Raw genomic sequence first — 16,239 nt, 5'->3', positions numbered from 1 at the left:
AAAGGAACAAAAAAAAAAGAAAGAAACAGGGGAAAAAAAGGAAAAAAGGAAAGACATTATTAGGTCGGGGGAAAAAAGCTCGTTTAAAGAGGTACGACGAGAAACAACGTAGCTTGGATATAAAATCGAAGTCGCTCTCGTAACTCCTTAAGAAAAGAATATGCCAGTTGTTATATATGATAAGAAAGAAAGAAAGAGAGAGAGAGAGAGAGAGAGAGAGAGAGAGATAGAGAGAGGGAGGGTGGGTGATAATAAAAAAAAGAAAAAAAAAGGAAAGAAAGAAAGAAAGAAAAAGAAAATCGACAAAGATTCACCCCCCTTAATACACCTACACCTGTGTTACACATATATTACTTCGATCGTAAATGTAGGAATGCATAAATATGTAAAGTAGAAGAAGACGAAGGGGAATATCAAATATGCATATATATATGTATGTATATACATATACACACACACACACACACACACACACACACACACACACACACACATATATGTTTGTATTATATCTTCCTATATATATGTTTATATTATATCTTCCTATTTCCTCGATACACACACACACACACACACACACATGTATATGTGTATATATATTTATGGTGATATATAAATATAAAGATTTAGGCGCGTCGTCTAACATGTAAACGTTATCCTTCCCAACGGGGACATTTGATGAAAATTTCATTTTCCTCTTTCCTACCTTCTTATCATACGTTCAATGTCATCCACATAACGATACTAATGAAATTCGTTGAAAATTTACGTTTCATTCGTATGAGACAGAGTAGCAGTAATTTGATAATAATAACGAAAGGATGACCTAGCTTAATTGATGTCAGCATCGAACAACGAGTTTTAAATCTCTTATCTACCTTTAGATAAGACATTTCAACGAAAGAGAAAGAGAGAGAGAGAGAGAGATAGATAGATAGATAGGCAGATAAGGAGAGAGAGAGAGAGAAAGAGAGAGAGAGAGAGAGGAGAGAGAGTGAGAGAGAGAGAGATCGGTTCGATATAGAAAGCTGATTTCCGTCTGTTTATCTTGCGAATGACAGCTAACGTACAAATGTTCTTCCTTATCGTTGTAGTAGTGATAGCAGCAATAGTAATAGTAGTAGTAGTAGTAATAGTAATAGTAATAGTGTAGTAAGTAGTAGTATTTGTATTCGTGATGCTTCAAGCCCACTCATGGTATGTCACGATGATCGATTCTCACTTGCAAATATTATCCTTGAGTGCGTTCTTCCATCGTTTTCTGTCGATTTTAACTTCAACTGAATATCTCGTGGTTCTCTTTCTTTCTTTCCTTCATTTTTCGGATTTTTTTTTTTTTTTTTTTTTATTCTTTCCATTTTCTTCTTCTTTTTTCTTTACGTCTTTATTTTCTTTCTTTTCTTTTTTTTTATCGTGTTTTCATTTTTTCTTTATTTTCTTTTTCTTTTTCTTTTTCTTTTTCTTTTTCTTTTTCTTTTTCTTTTTTCTTTATTATTAAAGAAAAAATCTTTCTCACAATCGTGTTATAACACATATCGAATAAAAATGTATTATACAACTTGAAAGGGTACCTTATAACATATGACCTTTTATGTGATCTTTCTCTCTTTTTCTCTTTCTCTCTCTCTCTCTTTTTCTCTTTCTCTTTTTCTCTCTTTCTCTCTTTCTCTTTTTCTCTTTTTCTCTTTTTCACATATACAGCACAAACGTGCGCACTTTTTTTTTCCTCCAAACTCACTCATAAAATGTACATGTGTGATAAAAATCCAAGCTATTTCTAACATTTACATATGAATTTCTTTGAATTACTTATCACCTATTAGTACGGTCGTTAGAATTCTTCTTCAGGTGTTAATTAATTAGTTCTGTGTAATTAAAGCGACCTTCTTGGTCTGGCAGCTGCTTCAGGATTTAAGTTCGTGTGAACACGACGTCAATAGAACGATCCAATATTCTATTCTATTCTTGAGGGAGAGAGAATGAGCAAGAGAGAGAGAGAGAGAGAGAGAGAGAGAGAGAGAGAGAGAGAGAAAATTTGTATATCATTTTTCTCGAAATATTAAATTTTGTAATATACGTCTATACATGTATATATGTACGTATATAAACAATACCTATATGTATGTTTGGTAAAATACATGGTTGAATATCGTATCTTTTGGACAAAGCAGTTCAAAGGTGGTCGAAGGTCATCCATCAAACGTATCAGTAAGAGAGGCGAGCACATCGATTTACCCAAATTGAACAATCAGCTTTTCCTCTCTCTCTCTCTCTCTCTCTCTCTCTCTCTCTCTCTCTCTCTCTCTCTCTCTCTCTCTCTCTTTCCCCTCAACTCCCTTTAACTCTTGGCAAATGATGACCTTTAGCGAGATTCTCATTTCTATCCCATGTCTGTATATAAGATTTGAGAATTTCCAGACTTACTGGTGGTATGACTTAATCAACCTTATTTATTCATACACACACACACACACAGACACCCACTCACACATGGATTGATCTTGATCATAACAATATTATTAATATATTTTAATCCATTAATACCAATAGATATCGTTGAAACATTTTAACTTGTTAAGTAAATTTTTGAGTTAAAAAAAGAAAAGAAAAATAATAATCGACAGAGATTGTCGTAATTTTATCATTTTTTCTTTTTTTTTTTTTCTTTTTTTTTCTTTTTTTTTTCCTTTTTCCTTCTTCGAACGAGATTTCATGATAAAAAATAAATATCGTTCCTGTTGCATAAATAAATGTTATTGAGTAGCATTAATTTTGCAATCGCAAATGCATTTAAAGAGTGCAGTATTATTTTTATGTGCATATTATAAAATGTTACCACCTATACGTTATTTTTACTTCGTTTATTAAATATATGCAATGGTAAAGGTTTTTAATTAAAAATATAATAACGTATCGATTAATCTGATTGTATAATATTGTTATTATCGTTATATTCATTATTCTTTCTTAATATATATACATACATATATATATATATATACATACATAAATATATATACATACATACATATATATACATACATATATATATATATATATATATATATATATATATTAATATAATCAAATAATTTTATTTATTATTTTTCTCCAAAGTAAAGTTTTCTCACAAGTAATCAACTAGACTTTAATTAGTCGAGTTAATTAAGTATCTTATGTGTACATATGATTAACGAAAGTAACGTAAGGAATAGAGGGAGAGAGAGAGAGAGAGAGAGAGAGAGAGAGAGAGAGAGAGAGAGAAAACATTAAATACATAGCATACTTACATATGTATAAGCCCTCTCTCTCTCTCTCTCTCTCTTTCTCTCTTTGTCTGTCTCAATTTCTCTGCAAATTCTCGAGTTACCTTCGAGAAATATTACGGTTAATTAAATAGAAAATTAATGTTATCTCGTATCCCTTTCTCTAACGATATCCAGATTTTCCGGTATTATCTTGTAAATTGAAAATTTAATAATTTTCTCTAAGGATTCTTAACGCCGATAGATATTGCAAGATAAGTTAGAAAATACATTCGAAAGCGATCTCTCTGATCAATGTTGGGAGGAGGAAAAAAAAAAAAGAACGAAAAGAAGAGAAAGGATAAATAAATAATACGAAATTGGCATATCTGATAATCAAGATGTGTATTTATGTATGTATATGTAAGTGTAAGATTAGAATATTGGATAATCTCATCTGTCGTCTCGATCGACTCTCTTTGCTTCTTACCAAATGGTTTTCGTCGAAATTTCTTATGAAACTTTGACGTAGATATTACCAATCGAGAAAATGGCTTTACTCGATCTTGTTACATTGATCTTAAAAGGACGATAAGAAGGTACTATTTCTTCTCGAGAAATTCGTTCTCTTGTAATCTTCTTTTATGTGATCTTCTTATCACTATACTCCTTTATATGATATTGTATGTGATGGATTTAACACATACAGTTTCGCTCTTTTTCTTTTTTTTTTTTTTTTTTTTTTTTTTAATTTTTGATTAAAGTATATCATTCGAAAGATTAAGAGAAAAGGAAAAAAAGAAACATAATAATTTTCTCCTCGATATACTTGATAAAAAGCTTTTATCAAATTCAACGATTTTCAAAGTTTTTATTAATTTGCGAAAAAATTTTTTTTTTGTTTTTTTTTTTTTAAATTTGATACACATAATTCTAAACTAAAAGAACAAAACATATTATGTAATTTAAAAGATCAATTATTCCTTTTCGAAATCATTTATGCGATTGATTTTTATTTAAAATTATTAGAACTAAATGACTTGCTTGTAAAACTATAAGCCTGAAAATTTGAAAATATGACAAAGATTTAATTGTTATTTAAGATCATCTAGAAACTATTGGACCACCCTATACGTATACATATGACGGATTTAATATAAATATATATATATATATATATATATATATATATATATATATAACATGTACTACTATGTAAAATGACAATTCGAATGAGTAAATACATTTATCAATAACAGCGAATATCAAATAGCATAGAAACAAATAACCGATCAATTGATTGATTAGCTTTAAACAGTCAATTTATTATAGATTATATTAAAACCAGAACAAATTTATTATTAATTTATATGTTCTTAATTAAATCGTTCAATAATATTAAAAATTTTCTACTTTTTAAATTGCTCTTTCATTTTAAATAAACTTCTTCTTTTTCTTCTTCCTCTTCTTAGTCTTATGCTTCTTTCAATGAAAACGATTAAAGAGATACCGGACTAACTATTTTCATCGACACCTCAGCTCTTTATTTTCGAAACGGAGATTCCCAACTCCTACGTAATATTTTACCAATGATCTTACGTAACGAAGAAAAATACAAGTAGGTATCTTGATACTGACCAAGGAGAGAAGAAATATTATTCTCGTCTCATTTCGTAAGAAATTTTACGCGTTATTGAAGTTTTCAAAGGGAAAGAAAGATAGAAAGAAACGAAGAGAGAGAGAGAGAGAGAGAGAGAGGGAGAGAGAGAGAGAGAGGGAGAGAGAGAGAGAACAAATAGATGATTAAATAAGAAAAAGAATAGAAAATATATATATATATATAATAAAAGAAAGAGAAAAAATAGAAAAAAAGAAAGAGAGAAAGGATCGATAAAGAGTAACGAGATAGCACTGATATTTTTTATGACGATTTCCGATTACATTGCCACTCTTCTCTTTCACTCATTTTCTCTCTTTCTCTCTTTCTCTCTCTCTCCCTCCCTCTCTCTCTCTCTCTCTCTAGCCCGTTTCCTTTTTTTCCCCTCTTTCAATACCGTTTGCCTTAACGTTCCATGATAAATTGCACTCGACAAAAATGGCTACGATTACTATTTCTACTACTACTACTACTGCTACTACTACTAAGCTCATAAATTGTTCGACGAAAAGACAGGGATAGAAAGAAAAAAAAAGAGAAAATAGAAAAAGAAAGCGAGAGAGAGAGAGAGAGAGAGAGAGAGAGGGACAGAAAGAGAGGGAGAGAGAGAGAGAGAGAGAGAAGAAGAACATTTTCAATACGAATGATTCCCCATCGTGATACCCATTCTTTTAGATTTTATCTGTGAATTAAGAGAGAGAGAGAGAGAGAGAGAGAGAGAGAGAGAAAGAGAGAGAGATAGATAGATAGATAGATAGATAGAGAGAGAGAGAAAGTGAAAAAAGGAAAAAAAAAAATAAAAAGATAAAAAGATAAAGGAAAAAGAAAAGATTGACAATCGAGCTTACCTTTCAACTTGCTGTATATCCGCCGTCATAGTCGTTGTCGTTATCGTCGTTGTCATCGAAAAATTTTGCGAATGAGATTGTTGTTGTTGTTGTTGCTGTTGTTGTTGTTGCTCTCTGTGTATTCTTTGTTCTTGTTTCTCACATGTTGCAACGAATATCTCATCCTCCTGGCGGAACTCCGACGTTTCACGTTTCTTCTGCATTTGACAGCGTTTCTCTTTGATCTCAGTCGTTAGTTCAGTCTACCAATAAAAACCATAGAAAATTAATGATATAATAGTGAACGTAAGAATAATATTTATATGTATGTATGTACGAATTGTATATCGTTCTTATTGTTGTCATTCTTGGCGTTATTGTTCTTGTTGTTGTTGTTGTTATTATTATTATTATTATTATTATTATTATTATTATTATTATTATTATTATTATTATTATTATTATCATCATCATCATCATCATCATCATCATCATCATCATCATCATCATTATTGTTATTATTATTATTATTATTATTATTATTATTATTATTATTATTATTATTATTATTATTATTATTATTATTATTATTGTTATTATTATTATTGTTATTATTATTGTCATGGTTATTTTTCAAAACGTTTTTTTCATTTTAATTCTCCATGAAAATTCAATTAAAAAAGTAATATCGAATTTTTATTCCAAATTATTTCTTCTTTCTTTCCCCTCCCCACTCTCTCTCTCTCTTCCTTTTAACTGCAGATTTTGTTTTAATTAAAATTTGAATCGACTGATTTTAATTAAAATAAAATATTTGTGAATTATATGTTGAAAGTAGGTATAGACAAAGTATAGATTTTTATCGTTAGATCACAAGATGATTTACTATCGATGTTCGCTATGTTATGTTCCGATGAAGACTAACTCAGTTAAAAGAAAATAAAAGATAGTAACTGAATATAAATAATGTTTTTTATAGAAATAGTAAAAACATTGAAATCACTAACGTGAAACAATCTATGTTTCACGTTCTACGAAATATTTTCATAATAGATAATTTTTATGATAGATCAAGGTTTTTGTATTAGATTGAAGAAGATAAAAGTAATAAGCTTACGTCAAATTTGTAAAAAAATATAAATAAGAAATATTGAAAACAGATATTTCTTATGTCCTCTTAATAAAAAATTTTAATCCTTGTAACAATCTACTCAATAGATATTTATTTCAATATTTTCCAATAGATAATCCCTATAAAATAAATTAATGTACGTTATCTCATTAAATTCAAGAAAATAAAGATAATAAAATTGCTCCGCTTAAAGAAAAAAAAAAAAGAAAAAAGAAAAAAAAAAGAAAAAAAAAGGAGAAAAAAAAGAAAAAGAAAAAAAGAGAGAAAATAAGTTAAATAAAAAATCCTTGAAAAACAAGCTTGTCCATGAGATCTAAATCCTTCTTTCTAACTTTATTTTAAAAGCGGACTTCGTTGTTACGAGTAAAGTTTAAAACAGAAAAAAAAAGAAGTAAAAGAAAAGAAGAGAAAAAAAAAATATATATATATTTATACGCATGACATTTTCACAAGATATAAGTTTCTTTTACCTTCTTTTTTCTTTTCTTTCTTAACAAAAAAAAAAAAAAAAAAAAAAAAAAAAAAAAAAAAAAAAAGAAAAATATCTAACAATATTATTATAGAATCATTTATGAAAAAATATATATCAGGCATGTATATACAATAGATTGAAATAATGTCGTACCTTAGTTGAATGTAATTGGACGTCCACGTTATGGGGAACTTCGCCAATTTCCATTTGTACTCGACAGTTCCCGTTCTCAGCCATTTTCTCACTTCTTGGTCTACTTTGAATCACGGAAGTTCGATTAGAGAACGAGAGGAGGATAGAGAAATAGACTGAGAGAGAGAAAGAGAGAGAGAGAGAGAGAGAGAGAGAGAGAGTGAGAGAGAGACAGAGTGGGAGAGAAAGAGAGAAGGAGAGAGAGAGCACTTAACTTTTCTCCTCTTCTTCGTGATTTCTCTTTCGTAGATAAAAAAAGAAAAAACAAAAGAAAAAAAAAACACTCCAACTTCTTTACTTTTTCTTTTTACTATTTCTTTCTTTCTTTTTCTTTTTTTTTTTCTTTTTTTTTTTTTTTTTTTTTTCTTTTTCTTTCGATTCTCAACTTCGATCACTACCGAGAAATTTTCACGAGTCACTGAAATCTATAACGATCATAATATAACTAATTTTTTCTTCGAATCATCTTGTCCGATCAATGCTTTTACTATTCCACTTAGGTTCTTCTACTTTTACTACTACTACTACTACTATTACTACTATTACTATTACTATTAATACTGCTAAACTTTCAAAGATGTTCATAAACTGTCCGAAGATAATTTTATAAGATGATGTAGAGATTCATATGAGATATAACATGAGATAAGAACTTTCGAAAATTCCGATTGGCCATTTATAACATTTCTTGATTCTACGATGAAGTACTTCGACGGTGAACTTTTAGTCATTTATTATTTGAAAGAAATAACTGCGATACTTAACCAAATGTATCTTTATAATTTTAATATCGACTACGAATTTATCTATACGAGCCGATAGTTTTTTATTTATTAGACATTTACAATGTTATTAAATGATAAGAAATAAGAAAAATTAAATGACGAAGCTTAACGATCGTAAAGTTATTATTATAAGGGAGATAAAGATGAGATGTTATAGATAGAGATTAATATATTTGCGTTATCTTTTATTTCTTTGTTCCTCGTCGTGAGATTTTTTTTTTTATTATTATTAACGATGATCTACGTTTTCCTGTCATTAAAATTCTTTTTTTTTTTACTTTTCTATCAACATTACATATTTTTTTTTCTTTTTTGAATGACTATTCGAATCTCGAAATGATTCCTATTATGAATGGATTTCAAATGTTTACGATAAAAATTGAAATCGATCCTAAGATTTCTTATCGTCATATTTGATAATTATATATTAACAAAAAAAAATTATATATATATATATTATCTTATTGTATTTATTATATCATATAAATAAATAAATAAATAAATAAATATATATATATATAGTGAAATATTATCTTATTGATATTTAATAATTAGGAAAAAATATATATAATATTATATATAATACAATTGACTCGGATTCTAAGCTGGTTAATAGATGATATGATCATTTCATGAATGAATTTATCTTTATAAAGAAATTGAAATTATTTTTCAAGTCTTATCTCGTTATTTAATAATTAATACAAAATATACATATATATTTATATATAATATTTATATATATATATATATGTATTTATATATAATATTTATATATAAATATATATGCATATACTTGATTAAAACTTTAAGCTAATCCTAGAAATGATTCTTTTACGAATAAATTTCAAACGCTATCTTGAGATTTTAATAATCGAATTAAAAAGAAATAAGAGAAAAGGAAAAAAAGTCCATTTGAAATTTCTAATAATTTTTTACTTTCGATAAATCGATGTTTGCAAGCTGTAGTCTGAAAGTAATTTCTTTCTAACGATGATAAAAAAAGAAAGAAAAAACGTAAGATAGAAAGAAAAAAACTTTTCTCGTTGTTGAATTATTTCTTCTTTTTACTTCTTTTCTCTCTCTCTCTCTCTCTCTTTCTCTTTTTTTTTCTTTTTCTCTTACTTCTCACCACATTCAATTCTTTCTTCTGGAATATCGATTTTTAATCCTTTTACTTAGACGTATACATTTAGAAAATGTATAGTAAAAGAACTTGGAAACTTGAAACAATATGGACTTGTTGGTGGAAATCAGTCTGGTGACGCACGAAAAAAAAAAGATAGAAAAAAGTCATGAGTGTCTGGAGACACATATATTTTACTTTTTTCAAACTTTATCCTTCTTTCATCTTTCTTCTTATTACAATATTAACATTTTTCGAACTTACAAAAGTTGAAATGTATTAAATAAATTTTTTTAAAAAGTGCAATAAAAAGTATCGAGAGATACAATTTGAAGGAAGGAAAAAAGTAAATGAAAAAAGAATATAATAAATAAATAAATAAACAAATAAATAAATTTACATATAAATCTTTTTTTTGTTTTTCTATTTTTTTATTTTTTTTTTTTTTTTATTTTTTTTTTTTTTTATTTTTTAATTTCATAAAGGAAAAGTAAAAGAGTTAAAAATTTCAAAAACTGTAATAATATCATAGCATATCTCTCTCTATCTTTTTTTCCATCGTTATAACTATAATTATATTTATCTCGTGCGCGCGCGAGTAGAGAGAGAGAGAGAGAGAGAGAGAGAGAAAGAAAGAAAGAGAGAAAGAGAGATAGAGAAAGTTGTTAAAAGGACTCGTTTACGATAGGGAGTCATTAGATGTTTTGAAAAACGTTGCTGAGCGAATCCGTAATTCGATTTCCGGAGGATATAAGAGTCCTTTGAGAGAGGTAAAGTAAGTAGTACGAGTCAGTTAAAGCCAGACTTAAGGTAAAGCCAAGAGACCATCTGACCTGTTCGATTATTATCCTCTTTCTTTCTTTTTCTTTCTCTCTTTCTCTCTTTTCTATCTTTCTATCTTTCTCTCTTTTTATCTTTCTATTTCACTCTTTCTGCCTTTAACAAGACAAATTCAAGTTATTCAATCGATTGGATCGATCGTTGTCTTTCATTAAATTTTCTTTTAATAAAGCCACGATAATTATTGTCAATGAATGAGTAAATTATAGAAAATATCATGCATAATCTTTTCAAAAGGTTTTTCTTCGCTCGTTATAGTAACTTTATCAATTCATTTTTTAAGATATTAATTACATTAGGATAATTTTGATATCTAAATATATGAATATCATCTTTGGACGTTAATACTCTTTCTCTTCTTCTATTTCTACATCTTCTTGTTCTTTCACGACTATTACTATTTCTATGTTGAACGTATCTATTTTCGTTCATCTCAACGAGATAAAATAGAACTACGAGCTCTTATTATTCCAAACTTTTGAAGATAAGTTCGTAACAAATACTCGCTCGTATGTTTGTATATACATTGATTGTTTACTTTCGTTTAGAACGTCATTTTGAGGTGGTTGGTAATCTTGCCAAAAGATATAGGATTTGTGCTTACTTTGAATAATTTTGACGGATTTAATGGTCGATTTATTTATTTTTCGTTTCTTTTTATTTTTTTTCTTTTTTTTTTTTTCTTTTTCTTTTTTTTTTGTTTTCTTTTCATTGTGCTATATTAGTAAAATAAAGAAGAAGAAGAAGATGAAAAAAAGAAAGGGAATAAAAAGAAATAAAAGAGAAATATTCTTTTAGAAAGTAATTTAATTGGTAAATATATAGCGAATATCTTTCTTTTTTTATTATTGTTACTTTAAAACGACAGATATAATGATTGATTTTTTTTTTTTTAATTACACCTTGAGAAATTATAGAAATCATTTTTAAATAAAATTATATAACATTGATATTTTCCTTTTCTTTTTTCTTTTCTTCTTTTTTTCTCTCTAATAAATAGATACATACTTTCGAACAACTCGGCAGATTTAATTATCGATTTCTTTTATTGTAATAATTAAAGAAAGAAAAAAAAAAGAATAAAATGTAAATAAAAAGTATCGAACAATCTAATAATACTAATACTAATACTACTACTAATAATCATAATAATAATAATAATAATAATAATAATAATAATAATAATAATAATAATAATAATAATAATAATAATAATAATAATAATAATAATATTCTAATACAAAAATCAAATAAAAAAATATTTTTTTCCATAAGTATATCGAACAATTTGCTTGTTTCAACGATCGATTACTTTTATCATAAAAAAAAAAAAAAAAAAAATATAAAAATTAAGTATAAACATTATCGAACGATTTTATCTAAAGCTTCCTATTAGACCATGATTTAGATGCAAGTCAACTATCGATCTATTCTACCGCTTGTGGTTTATACCGCAATGTAATGAAAACTAATCGATCGATTCTCAAGGACGACGTCGACGACGACGACGACGTTTTGATAATGATGCTGGTTTACGGCATGCACATTCCGATAATTACGTTTAATGGTAATGACCGTAGTCATGTAAAGGTGATGATCTCGTTTAAATTAAATTGATCTTAACATTTTTCAAATTGTTCGAATAGTATCCATTTAATTATATCTAACTCCTAATCCCATTTTATTGCCACGTTAAACTCTTCTAAAAAAAAGAAAAAAAGAAAAGAAAAAAGAAAGAAAAGAAAGAAAAAAAAGGAAAGAAAAGAACAAAAAGATATATTATTAAACATCGTTTATATTAGTTAGTGTAATTGAAGTAGCAAGAAAGTATGTCTCTTTTATATATCTATCCATTTATCTGCCTATTTCTAATTTAAAATTGTGTAAAAAGAAGCGTGTATATATAAACAAAAATTATTTAATTATGTGACATTTCAAAGAAATTATAAACCAGTCGAGAAAATTAGACGTGCCTGAAGATAAGATAAGTCTGAGTTAACGTTGACTTGTATCCCTTGTAATCGAGAATATTTCGTCACTAACTTTATACGAGAAAAAGAGAGAGAGAGAGAGAGAGAGAGAGAGAGAGAGAGAGAGAGAGAGAGAGAGAAAGAGGGAGATAAAAATATAAAAAGATTTATGCGATTAAGGAAGAATAATAAAATGTTCCTTTCTTATTCTCATAAAACAACAGAATAAAAATATATTATCAATACTATCCAAAGGGAATAATATAAAACGTGATAGTTATATTATTTCAATCGTGTTAAAGAATGAATATACGATTATCTCAAAGGATATTCTATTTTATATATTTGCCAATTGTACAAAGTAACTTTGTTTTCTTTCGTTCAACGCGTGATAAGCAAGCATTAGTTTATTTCTGTTCATTTCTTCACTCTCTCTCTCTCTCTCTCTCTCTCTCTTTTTTTTTCTTTCTTTCTTTCTTTATCTATCTTGAAACTCGAAAAATATGCGACGATAGTTTTCAAAGTTTATTTGTTCTTAACTAGGAAGTTTTACGGAAAAGATTTAAAACGAAGAGAAAGCTTTCGAGATAATTGTATAATCTAACGTGTGTATTAAGAATTCTTTCGAATATTGAAATTTCTTTTTTTTTTTTTTTTTTATAGAGTTTTACTAATTCACTCGATTCGTATTTAAATTCCAACGATATTGTTCAGTTTTAATGTAAAGATAGAAGAAGAAAGAAAAATACAGACGAAAAGAGAAAAAGAAAAAAAAGAGAGAGAGAGAGAGAAAGAGAGGGAGATAAGCAGACAGATAGACACAACAAAGAAACAAAAAATAAAAAGAGATAGTTAAATAAATAGAGAGAGAGAGAGAGAGAGAGAGAGAGAGAGAAAAAAGAAAATATTATATCTTATCGTTACTCGTATTTGATTTTTTTTCTATTTTTTTTTGTTTTTTTTTGTTTTTTTTGCTATTTTTTTGTATCTTCAGAAAGGATTCACATCTCGTGAAAAGTGTTTCCATTATGACAATGTCGTTTGTTGGACAATTTCATTCTTTATTTTTCTTCTTTTTCTTTCTTTCTTTCTCTCTTTCTTTCTTTTCTTTCTTTTTTTCTTTATGACTATTACTCTATTGAGAGAAGTTTTCCTTCTCGTTGGTATGTTTTACGAGGTAAAAAAAAAAAAAAAGATAAGGTTAACGATCTATCTTGTCATAATGGGCTCTTTCTTTTCTTTCTCTCTCTCTCTCTCTCTTCTTTTTTTTTTTTTGTTTCTTTCTTCTTCTTTCGAAAGAGAAATTTGAATTAGAATTAAAAGGAAGAGATAGAAGAAAAGGTAAAAAGAAGCTGAAGGAGAAAAAAAAAAATTAAAATAATTAAGCGTTTATCGTTTCGAGATAATTGTAAGCTAAAACGATAATATCTTTTGAAATTATTCATTCATATCGAATAAAATAACATTTAATATGCACGTATGTTATGTGTACGCGTATGTGCACGCATAATATTGTTCATAAAGTGAACAATATAATCGAATAAAAAATTGAACGAGTCAAGAATATTCGATAAAATAAGTCCTTCCGTTGTGTTTTTTGTTTTTTGTTTTTCTTTCTTTCTTTTCTTTCATTTCGTTCTTTATTTGTTTTTCTTTTTTTTTTTTTTTTGTTTCGTTTTGTTTCGTTTTCTTTTATCTTTTTTTCCCTCAAAAATTATTGGCAATTCGTTCTCGCGTACAACGTTCTATCGTTGATTGTTCGGGAACACTTGTTGAAGCTCCAACCCTTTCTATTTTGATTTTTATTTTGAAGTAACACGTACTCAAAAATATACGCATATCTGCGTCGTATAAATTATTTTCAAATTCAAAAATCCGTCGGACCTGAAAGAGAGTTTAATTGAAATACCGAACGTAATTATTTCGCGCATACTATTGTATATCTAATATTTGTTATTTCTTTTTGATTTCTCTTGTTCTCTCTCTCTCTCTCTCTCTCTCTCTATTTTTCTTTTCATATTTTTTTTCTCTTTTGGTAAAAGAAACTTTACACTTTGCCATTTGTATCGTAATACATAAATTATTCTAAGAAGTTAATAAGTCATATAGAAATTCACGAGGGAAAATAAGCTGATGGGATAAGTACGAAGAAATTTTGATTTGATCTTCTCTATCCCTTATCATCTCTCTTTCTTTCTCTTTTTCTTTTAAAAAATTAAAAAAAAGAAAAGAAAAAAAATACATTCATTATTATTATTCAACGAGGGGATCATGTGCAAAAAGAGAAGATGCAACAATACGAAGATTTTTATCGAAAAATTTCATTTTCCCATTTCCACAATACAATAAACCGATAGTAATGATAATAAAATATGTTCGTTTAAAGAAAACGAGAGAAATATTTTAAAGAATGTTAATTAAACGTTGACATTTTCTTTTTTCTCTTTGCTATACTTTCTCGCAAAATAATCGCGTACGTTTATTTTTATTATATTATCATTATTATTACTATTACTATTATTATTATTATTATTATTATTATTATTATTATTATTATTATTATTATTATTATTATTATTATTATTATTATTATTATTATTATTATTATTATTATTATTATTATTATTATTATTATTATTATTACTATTATTATTATTATTATTATTACTATTATTATTATTATTACTATTATTATTATTATTATTATTATTATTATTATTATTATTATTATTATTATATCAACGACAATGACGAGGATAATTATCGCGATATCGTTATTATTATCATCGTATAGTAATTTAAATCGATATAGGCCATCGTTTAATTACAAATGAATCGGAACCCCCATGAGCCGCTCCTCGATTTGTCTTGCATTCCGACCTACACACTGTTTGCCTGGGCATCGCGTTTTAATGCTGCCAGATCACTGACTCCAAAATACACATGTGTAAACAATTCAAACGAACGTTAGGTCGTAAAACGAGGCAAATCATTGAGTTAAGACTAGAGTTAATTGTCGAAATGCGTTCGGGTTTGACTTGACAGGAAATAGAGAAAACATTTATCTCTGGTGAGAATCGAAATGATAAAAAAAAAAAAAAAAAAAAAAAAAAAGAGAAAAGAAGAAAGAAACGAGAAAAAAAAGAAAAGAAAAGAAAAGAAAAGAAAATTAGATAAATAAATATATATTAACTGATATGCGCGCGCGCACACACATACGCACACACACACACACATATATATATATAATATATATTTATGTGTGTGTGTGTGTATGTGCACGCGCGCATGCGTGTGTATGTATGTATGTATACCTTAAAAAAAAATTCACAAGATCGACGAAGATAAACTAGTTTCACTTCGAGTATTCTCGTGTTTACTACACATATTTTTATTTTTATTTCTTTTATTGTTGTTGTTGTTGTTGTTACTATTGTTCTATACTTTTAATTTACAATAATAATTTATAATTTTTATTCAAACGTTAACACGATTCGTTTAATTTCATCGAAATTTTTCTATGTTTATTTTACGTTCTTTTATTTTATTTCGTTTTTTATTATTTATTTATTATTTACTTTTATATAGGACTCATACGCGTATATTATAATCGCGATTTAACGAAGTAGTTAGGGTCAACGTCGAGTCCGACCAGTACCGTTCCCTAACACGGCTCACCGTCTACTGAATACTCCGACGTCAGGCGTCGCGACGCCTATATCCTATCCCTTTCGCGCGTTTCTCCTTCCACCTCATCAGTATAAACATACAACTGTTTGCCTAACTTACGTATACTGACATTATCTTTCTATTACTATAGCTGTCTAAAAAAAAAAAAGAAAAAAAAAAAGAAAAAAGAAAAACAGGACACACACACACACACATACATATATATATATATATATATATATATATATATATATATATATACGTGTCTATACGTAAATATTATTGAAACTGAAAATTTGCAACGGTATATTTTTTTTTAATTTT

At 27.4% G+C, this 16,239-nt stretch overlaps 2 protein-coding genes across 8 annotated transcripts in view; one reads left to right on the top strand and one right to left on the bottom strand.

Annotated features, from left to right (window-relative positions):
* The window catches only part of LOC118449470 (phosrestin-2), a 40,802-nt gene extending 24,891 nt beyond the window's left edge, over positions 1 to 15,911 (bottom strand). For 4 of the 7 annotated variants that reach the window (XR_014982828.1, XR_014982829.1, XM_085660672.1 and 1 more), the window contains exons 1-3: positions 15,561 to 15,911; positions 7,487 to 7,586; positions 5,751 to 5,992 (exon numbers count right to left, since the gene is read on the bottom strand). Coding sequence is in view for 5 of the 7 variants with exons in the window: in XM_085660672.1 (XP_085516798.1) it covers positions 5,751 to 5,992; positions 7,487 to 7,570 (326 nt within the window). In the remaining 2 variants the exon portion in view is untranslated. Of the gene's footprint in view, positions 1 to 706; positions 731 to 5,750; positions 5,993 to 7,486; positions 7,590 to 15,560 lie in introns of those variants that run through there. The other 3 variants (XM_035884034.2, XM_085660671.1, XM_035884038.2) reach the window with 3 other exon arrangements.
* LOC118449474 (14 kDa phosphohistidine phosphatase) overlaps positions 1 to 16,239 on the top strand; it is a 51,529-nt gene that overhangs the window by 25,942 nt on the left and 9,348 nt on the right. The gene's annotated exons all lie outside the window — the stretch shown is intronic.

The sequence above is a fragment of the Vespa mandarinia genome, chromosome 12, assembly GCF_050613455.1.
Source record: "Vespa mandarinia isolate Hongniang chromosome 12, ASM5061345v1, whole genome shotgun sequence".
Classification (NCBI taxonomy): Eukaryota; Metazoa; Arthropoda; class Insecta; order Hymenoptera; family Vespidae; genus Vespa; species Vespa mandarinia.
Note: the sequence above shows the minus strand (reverse complement) of the source record. Positions and strands in the feature narration are given on the sequence as shown.